The sequence below is a fragment of the Asterias rubens genome, chromosome 1 (assembly GCF_902459465.1).
Source record: "Asterias rubens chromosome 1, eAstRub1.3, whole genome shotgun sequence".
NCBI lineage: Eukaryota > Metazoa > Echinodermata > Asteroidea > Forcipulatida > Asteriidae > Asterias > Asterias rubens.
Genome location: NC_047062.1, coordinates 33,304,400 through 33,314,070, shown reverse-complemented (window position 1 = coordinate 33,314,070; position 9,671 = coordinate 33,304,400). Strand labels below are relative to the sequence as shown.

The 9,671-nt window shown below is 35.3% G+C and overlaps 1 protein-coding gene across 1 annotated transcript; it reads right to left on the bottom strand.

Moving 5' to 3' along the window:
- Window positions 1–761: 761 nt before the first annotated feature.
- LOC117291929 lies at window positions 762–9,557 on the bottom strand. The gene is made up of 3 exons (XM_033773949.1): window positions 9,311–9,557; window positions 7,673–7,818; window positions 762–5,842 (listed from the first exon to the last, which is right to left on the bottom strand). The coding sequence occupies exons 2-3, from the start codon at window positions 7,754–7,756 to the stop codon at window positions 4,565–4,567; spliced, it is 1,362 nt and encodes a 453-aa protein (XP_033629840.1). The 5' UTR covers window positions 7,757–7,818; window positions 9,311–9,557; the 3' UTR covers window positions 762–4,564.
- Between the last annotated feature and the right edge of the window lie 114 nt (window positions 9,558–9,671).

The following is a 9,671-nucleotide window of genomic DNA, read 5'->3' as shown; positions in this document are numbered from 1 at the left end:
AAGTAGTGTTATGAAGCTAGCTGCTAAGCGGGAAGTTTTAAAGTAATGTTATGAAGCTAGGCCCTCATGAGTGCAATTAACGATACCCTTGAACATATAATTTTGGAGGAACCATTCTCACAATAAAAAAACCGTCTCTTCATAATAACCTTTCTGTATGACCTAGCCTTAGAAGAGCAATAAGACTTCAGGCTTTTAACCAAAGTTACCTATTATTTGGATCTGGGTGGTTGTATCCACAAAAGGCAAATTATTTAGAAGTTTTCTTGTTAACATGTCATTGTCTGGGTTTAACCTTGGGGAAGGTAACCCATGATTGAACACGTTTGTCAAACTTCAAAACGGAAGGTAAATTATTTCAAGTCACCACGGGGTGAACCTAAACATGATTGCATGGAACTATTGTGTTGGAATACTTGGTATTTATCCATGGCAAGTGCTCCAGAAAATTTTGAACTATTCCACTTGACAAAGGGAACAATGGTAGGCTTTCCGCAGTATTTTCTGTCAAAACCTCTTTGTGTTGATCCTGTAGTTGCAGGCAAATCAGGCTTGACATTTTGTTCAACCCCCTTTACTTAAAGTAACTTTAAATCCTTGCCGTGAAAATAGGACTGGAATTTCGTAGTTGGATTGACAAATGGATGAGAATAAGCTTTCAAAGGACTAATGAAAAAAAGAAGTGAAAATTTAACAGTGAAAATAAAAAACTGTTGGAATTTTTTACACAATTCAATAATGACATAAAGAAGACAGAAATGTTTCAGTTGACCTTTCAATAACATGCATTTTTTATTTACATGAATTTTATAAGATTAACATGACAAAAACTTTCAGTTAAGTTTTATGATTTTAAATGTGTTTTTACAAGAACAAGTCATTTCTATTCTGTGCCACATTTTACACGGGACACATTGGCAATAAATATAAAACCCCAAAATTTCACAATGGAAAAACAAATACAAATATTAAAAAGAATTTCATTTAAAAACTATTAAAAATAAACTTTGAAATAAAGATAAAATGGTGATCAAATAATACGTAGTTTCACACACTCTTTGTTAAGTGAGGAAATTATCTACTTCAGAATAGGAAAAAGAAAATAGATCTGTTGTGATATTACTCCCTGTAAATCTACAAAGCACACTCCATGGAATGATACAAGACTGTTACTAAAATATAAAATATGTAATAATAAGACTATAATAATATAAAGAAGTAGATAAACACTGACGTCAAAAAACTGTAACAACTTCTCAAACTCTCTCCTAGATGATCAAAAACGTTTAAGACACACACACAGCCAGAATTCACAAGCATCAAGATATACAAATAACAGTCAAGCTTTCAGCTTAATTCCACACATTTTCCAGAAAATAAAACAACTTCTTCAACTCTGTATAAATACCACTGCGGTTTTTAATAGTGAAAACATTTCAGTCTAGATGAAATTCCAGTTTGTTGTGAAAACCATTACATTTTACTTGATACAGTGAGCTCTAAAGGTAAAGTTCCACACAAAGAAAGGCTGCAAGTCACACCCACTTCACATGATTTATAAAACTGCCTGTAAAGACCATACCACCTGCTAAAATAGCATCCTTTAAACTCTCAACAAAGTTACTTCTGTTGTATTGTAGTATGAATTCTTTGGAAAAAGCGGCAGATTAAAGCTGGAATAACATTCCTGAATATAAAAATGTTTTGATTGTGCAACACCTCATAAAACATCAAAAAAACCTTTAATTTTGCCGATTCGTTTGGCCATTAACAGACACTTCATTCTGCAAAAAGGTTTCTGCAATTGTATTTAGGCATCAATATTCTGTAAACTACATGTAGTAAAATAGTAAAACCATTTCACAACAGAATTTATTGGGACATTAAACTCTCAAAGGCCATAAAGAAGACTTTAAAGCGTAGACACTGTTTGGGTGCAGACTGCATTGCTTTGACAATGTACTTGAATAACACACGCAAACTGGTTTGGTTGGAAATAAAGGATTGGATACAGTCATATTAAAAGTAATGAATATTAGGGTAACATTAACTAAGACAGTTAAAAAAACTAGCATCTTGTGTGCATTGGTTACCTCCAAGTTGCCTACGTGTAGGAATTTCCTGTATGACAAAACCATCCCATGTTGTGTAATGATGAATCAATGCGGTGTGTGTGACATGAACAAATTCCTGATATTGAATGTACACTGTGCCTATAGATCAAGCTTCGAAAGATTTCTTTCAGCTACCTGACAATAATGACAGCCATGCATGAAAAAACATTGCAAAAAAGAATACAGTTGAAATGAATAACTCCCTCAAACTTTATGTGACTTGATTTCTAATTCGTCTTTTTCTGAATACATCAACCTTAACCATCAATGATACACCAAGGCAAGCCAATTTGTCCTTGCTTACAAAATCACCTGTTTGCAAGCTCAGTACAACGCCATTCAATAAATTTACAACAAATCACATTAACAGACGGAAGTTTCATTTCCCAGGCACATAAAATTCCATTTCTTTCTTTGATACAATGAAATAAAAACACAAAGCATGAATACTGGCACACTGTAGCGGTAAACACCCAATTGCAGTACGGAACGTAATAGCACACCAGACCAAAAGGCAAAACAGTTGGACATGATAGTACGAACAATTATCAAATATTTGAGAAGGATATTAAACCTGAATAAAGTGCTGGCATTCTAGACCTCCAGTTTGTGTAAATTAAACACACCACTACGCCCATAATAAATAGATCAGGGCAATATGACGTGGCTTCATGTAGATGTTAATTAAGTTCACTTCACTGTAGTGAAGACCCTGAACTCACTGCATACACAACCAACAAAACTGACGTCAAGTGTGCGTTAAATCTACACTTCATGCCACTTAGTAAACAGTGGGTGGAGTTATTAAATGCAATGTCATTCTTTTGTTCCAATAGACAGTTTATCAGGTTATATAATACTATTTATAATGAGGTATACAGGTTTAGTTGAGTACATCAGTAGATAATGTGGATCTTATAGCAAAGGTAGAGCCTAGCATACGGGGTTCACCACCAGGCTTTAGAATACAAAAGACCGATACGGTTGAGTCTGAATCAAAGATTATAGAGTGCCACTAGAGGCGCAAAAGGCACACTCTGTTATTGGAACATGAAATACATACATGTACGTAGATAGGCGCCATTTCAGCAAGCAAATGTTTTTTATATCATTGATAGCAATGGTCATTGTTAATTGTCTATGTTGATCAATTGTATAAAAAGATATGCTTACTGAAATGGCGTCCAGTGAACATTTCACGTATTGTGCCATTGGCGCTCAATTATCTTTGGTCTGAATTGGCAAATGTTGTAATAAGATGTAGTACGATATAAACCAGAAAAGTGCTGAGTTCCTTTTGATACTTGTTCCAAAATACATGTAAGTGAATGTTTCTACATAAGGTAATAAAATCCCATTGAATAAGTCTACAATGATCAAATAAATATTGGATTGGTTTAGTGAAGCCTAAGAGTACACAATAAATATGCTAAGCTGGAATTGACCTGATCCTGTTGATCATAATGTTACTGCGTACATTGCAATAATGGAATTGACTCCCATTCCAAGGTTTATCAAATGTTACTCCACTACAGCTACTAGGTTTCAAGTTTTTCTGATAACAAAGATACAAAACTTCAGGCTTTTTTACACCTCAGAATTCTTTTTTATTTGTGCAGGTTTTATAGAAAAGATGATGTACTGTAACCAACACAAACACTTGGACACTAATTCCCCCAACACATTTTTACTGTTTCTACTTTAAATTTGTGGAAGAACTTAGCACACCTGAAACCCTTTAATACCATCTACATGTAGTCACAAAGTATAAAAACAGTAAAAACAAATCTTACTTTTTAAGAACAAAAGGTAAATTATAAACTATTATTAATGTTAAACCACAATCCCAAAGACCACATCAAAAGGGAGTTTTGTGTAAAAAGAAGAGGTTAGAAACTTGACCTGTGTTGTGAATGCAAATTGGAAATATAAAACAATGAATGAAGTTCATGATAGGACAAAAAATGAGGGCTAAATACTAATTTCTTAAATTTGGGACAAGGACTGTATTTCGTTTCTTATAAGTTTTCAAATTGCCATTGAATATAATGCTGTAAGCCACTTAAGTGTAAAATGATAGCATAACAAACAGAAATAAAAACGATGAGAAATAATCAGAGTGTAGGGATTTCCGTGTTGTCAAAATGAAACCAATGTTGAAATTTTTCTTCAGGTTTAGCTTGGATGGGACTGCGACTTTCCCACCTCAGTAACCATTTGTGACACATGTATTTTTTGTTTTTATACTAACTGTCCATTTAAAGTGCTTCACGACTGTCAGTTTTAAACGACTTGCGCAGGAATATAACAAAATACTTCAATTTAAAAACCTATTTTCCTTATTTACTATAATACCGAATAAAATATTGTGATAAAATATCTGAATACCCACTAAACTTACACCTAGCTTAAAAATGAATTATGAATAGTTATAAATGGAATGTTACAATTCAATTTATTCTAAGCTTTTCAAGTTCAGAATGTATGATTCCCAGAACCGCATCATCCACAACTTCCCTACCATCTCCTAATGCTGAATCCTCAGATGATATTGTTCCATACGTCGTAGATGTGTCTGTCTTATTATCCTTCTCACTGAAGAACCTTGCTGAGTTACTGTTGTTATTATTTCCAAACGAGTAGTCTCGTTCCGGGTAATGTAAACCCACCATGCTGTCATTAGGTGAGAAGTCATAACCTGAGTGGCGGTCCGTTGGGGAATCCCCTTCCTCAGAATACATACTAACTAAAGCACGGACCCCCTTCACACGCGATTTGGTGTCGTATATGTTCCCCATCTCGCCGTTTCTACTACCTTCATCACTTGTGACATCATCAAGGACAATTCCCATGTCTTCAGTACTGGCATTACTACTGTTTTTACTGTCCATTGTGTCTATGGCACCGAGGATGTCTACAGATTGAATTGGTCTAATGGGTGGTGGAGATGTCACATATCGTACATCAATGTTATTTCTGAATACAATCTCATCTGGAATATGGCGTGAATGTCGGTTGGTTGGTTTGGGTTTAGTTGGTGGTGGAGGAGGTTTAGGTTTACTCCGACCTAAGGAATGGATGGTATCTGAGTCTGGAAGGTACATACTATTGCGGAAGAATCCACTAGAAGGTCTTGAAGGTGGCTGTGATGGACTCATTGGTAAATCAGGTACAGTGCTGTGCATTAGTCCAGGTAAAGGTGTCTTGCTTTTATCTCTCATAATCCAATTAGCTTCAGAGTCCGACTCAACCTCGGGGCTATCCCCACCAATATCTAAATCCATACTCTCATTGATTATTGAGTCTAAAAAGTCTAAGGTGCTCTTCTCATCTGTTGGCAATTCAAGTTCGGGTGCATCGGGTGATTCCTCAGGGGGTCCTGAGGGCACAGTCTCTACTTGAATGTTCCTCTTTTTAGCCAGAGCTTCTTTAACCTGTTCCTTAAGGGTAGCCATTGTTTCCCGAACCTCAATATCTCGATAATCTTCCGCTGTATCCGCAGATGGTAATAAACTTGACGGTACATCTTCCTTCACTTGGCTTCGATTCACAAATCTTTCCGAGGCTTGAAAATCCGATCCGACTCGATCAAGGAATGGATGGACATCTTGTGAGAGACTTAGGTGAGATGGAGGACCTGTATAAGACATCTCTGTCCTCCTCTCAGATGGGAAGTCCTCCCCGAGGAAATCTGTAACATCTTGAGTTCTTGAGAAGTAACCAGGGACCTTGCATCAAAAGAAACAATATAAATGACAAGTTAATTCAGTGTTAAAAATTTTCCAGGTCATGAATTATGCCCTTGAAAGGGGCACTTCTATGAGGAAAATGTAAATTTGTATTGGAATTTTACAGAGGGCACCACGGCAAAACCAGAAGACACCCTAGCAATTGCTGTGAATTCTTCTATTAAGTTGTTAGTAGCCACTTATTTAATGTTTTACTTTGGTTTTACCCAAAACAGACGATTTTTTACTTTGGTTTACCCAAAACAGACGTGTTATTTAACCCAAGTGTTAAAAAACAGACAAAGATCCACATGACATACTACTTGAGTGGGATTTAAAATTCCTGCAAGTCATTTACATCTATTAGACAGATTCATTGTAATAATTTCCCGTTCTCTAATATAATCAGAATCAATTAAATATTCATTCAATTATCGTTTTTATTGCATTATATGGTTCGTTGAATATGATTGTATAGAAGTTGAGCAATGACGTCAGAGGCTTCAATAGTAAATGCTATTTAGCGTACCATATGGAGACAAATCAAATTCAGAATACATTCAAGAGCGTGGGCACAATTCACTCTCTTGGTCCACTCAATTTCCATACAAAAACCAAGTCAGATTGTATCTTCTAAATTGATTGTATTTCATACTTGGTTAAGTTTGTGAGTGAGCCTTGGAGTGTGGCCTTAAAGCTACTTTGCTATTCTGTTCCTAGTCTTCTCAAGGGAACTGAGTGCTTTTGAAAACCATTGTCCACTGTCTGTCTGTCTGAAGAAATTATCACCACTCATTCCCTTTGTCACAAACCACTGAGGGTATTTATGGAACTACGTGACCTGTACCAGTTACAGATCAGGACTTTTTTGTCATAAACAAGTACCCTTTAAGTGTTTCGGCTTGTCAAATATCAGTTTACATGTAGAATATAGATCCTTCCCTCCACTTTGTGTGGTGTACCTTTTTCAACAAGTCATAAAATCGTCATTTTAAAAAAATACAGCAAAGAATTGTTGAATCACTGAGCCGTATTGTAAAAAAACAATCATCAAAAAGGACATAATTTCTGTGTAAATGTAACCATTTATATTTAAGAAAAGGAGTAGAGTGCATTCTTATGCAGTAGTAAATCTTTAAGATTATGCAATGGGTGTGTTTTGTTGGTCGTAACCAATAACTGTTTCAGTCATTAGCCAGTGACAAACCAATAGCAAATTCAACCGAAACAGTTACTGGTTACGACCACCAAAACCCACCCCAAAAAACAGATAAAGTTAAAGTTGTATCTACACTAGTGCAGGCACCTACAAGAAAATAAAGTTCAAGGCTGACCACCCTCAAATTGATCAGTCTGCCATCTGTCAACTTTTCACAGGAAACGGTGTATGATACTTGTACTTTGTACCTCAGCATATGTGAAGACGCGTCAAGATTAGAATTCAACAGGCTGCTGAATCATAAAGTTTTGACCGTTGCTAACTTATACTGTGGATGATTTAAAGAAAATGTACACTGTGATACACAGATCACTTAAAAGTTTAGAGGAAAAAAGCAATAGGACATACAGAACTGAACTCTTCCTAAGCCCTAAGATTAATCCTCAGTTAAGGAAGAGTTAGGTGTTCAGTGACTAGACAGCAGGACCACATAGCTGTTTATTTCACATCTGAAAAATGTACTACCGTACTCTTACGAACCATTTTACTTGTCCATATTTCATTTCAAAACTGAAGTAGCAACCCAGACTATTTTGGAGAGAGTTTTGACTAGTCCCAAGTTTGTTTTAACTAGCTGTAACTTAGATTATGTATAGTCAATGGAATCGTACCTCGTGAAGAGAATCAATATAGTGGGTAGAGTTCATGAATGTCTTCTTTCTAAGGTCCTCCGACCTAGAATGGGTGCCACCCATACTGCATGTACTGCTGGCAGTTCACAGATCTAAAAATCCGTCAAGCAAAGCATCATCTGAACCTGTGGAAATTGAAGAAATAAATCTGGTTGAATTTTAACGGTTCTCACCCAGTGAACTCAATTTGAAACACTTGAAAAAACACTAAAAACGAAATCCTTCTGGAGGGGACTAATTAATGCTTGATTAGTATATAGTTTGAGCTTCTTGTGTTATTATTAAGAGCTTTAAACCTTCCTACAAATAGACATACAATATGTCTTTTATATGGGTACATTTAGGCTTTAGTGCATGTATGTGCATCATGTTGAAGTAAAACAAAATGTGTCATACTTATAAACTAATGCACGGAGTTGTTTGAATAACCAAAACAGTTTGGTAAGTGACATTGCCATTAATTATCATCATCAATCAGAGAAGACCTAAAACAAAATGACGTCACACTATATACACAATCTCAAACAAAATGTTGCGGTATACATTTAAATCAATAACTAGTTTAAATCAATTACCAGGTACCACACCTTTCCTAAATAAAGGCTCTTGAAACATAAATAGATTTATAAGTTGTTAATTAGTCAGAGGGGTGTCACTGCAGCTTGCCTGCTTACTAGTAGTACGTCTTCTGTACAAGTAACTAACCCTGTTTTTGACCTTTGTAAAGGAAAAGTTGGGAACGAATAAAGTGGACCCAGTTTTTAAACTTCAAGTAAATTTAGACATCCCATTCTTTGGTTACAAGATCTGCCGAACAAACCATAGTTGTTTATTCTTTTACAGAGGTATGTCTTGGGCATCTTCACACCATCAATCATAAACACTTAGGTAAATGAGATAACAAGTTATAAATATAAAAATCTACGTAGTTTGTTTAATCATGGAGGTTAATTAACTCAAACAACCTATACACTGACAGTCAATTATGACTAAAGTCCAGTCAGTGATCAGATCAGATTACATACATGACAACAAACTGTTGATAAAACCATAAAACTCACAACACAATTAACAAAACAAAACAGATACACCCCGTCAATCATTATAAAATATATACTATCACAAAATCAACATGATCAATCGGTTTCCCATAAAAATCTTGTTTTAAAATTATTGACAACACATTATTTGTGAACCAATATCAAAATCAATACCACTGATTTTAATTAATAAGTTATGGCAAACTAATTAATCATATTAATGTATGACATTAATTATGACAAAACAAGAAACAATTTTACCATGATTCCCTGAGAACGACTTGTCATAATTTTGTTTTTTTTATAAAGCCTTAAATTGATTTCAGCATGTTAAAGATCAACATAATTATTCAATCACCGTTATTATAAAATGTAACTAATAAAAAACAAAACAAAAACGTGTCAATATAATGGTTTGTCAGTGTCACTAATGTCCGTGTCTTGTTAAATGTTATTTATTTATTTGTTTCTTGTTCGGTCAGATTTTGTACTGTGTAAGTGCTGCAAGTAGAATTTACAAACAATTTCACACCGATATAATTTTATTTAATATTGTGTCGGAAATACACGGACTTACCTTAACAAACAACCAGCTGACCACAGAAATATCGAGGCGTTCACTTTTCGAAACCTACATGTTTGGTTAGCAGAAAGAGCCGCTAATAATCACTTTCACAGAATGACACCATTCACTAGTTCTGAGGTTATTTATTTTCCCAGTTGTCCTTCTTTCACAGTAGAAATCAGTGAAGGGTAAATGGTTTGAAGGAATGTTCATTCATTCATTGTATTGCCAGACCCTGTGTGTCGCCGATTATGATGATTTGCTCTGATGCACTTGTTTCCACATTGAATTCTTAGAGCTGGTACTCATGCATCATCAGTCGATTTTGTGCGCATGTAGCAGGATACCAGGCTGGACTGTCTCATTGATGACG

What these genes read in the sequence shown, in the direction of transcription:
- LOC117291929 (XM_033773949.1), bottom strand. Translation starts at nt 7,756, where the DNA reads ATGGGTGGCACCCATTCTAGGTCGGAGGACCTTAGAAAGAAGACATTC. An exon ending in ATATTGATTCTCTTCACGAG is followed by an intron (nt 5,843 to 7,672) that starts GTACGATTCCAT and finishes TTTTGATGCAAG; the next exon opens with GTCCCTGGTTACTTCTCAAG.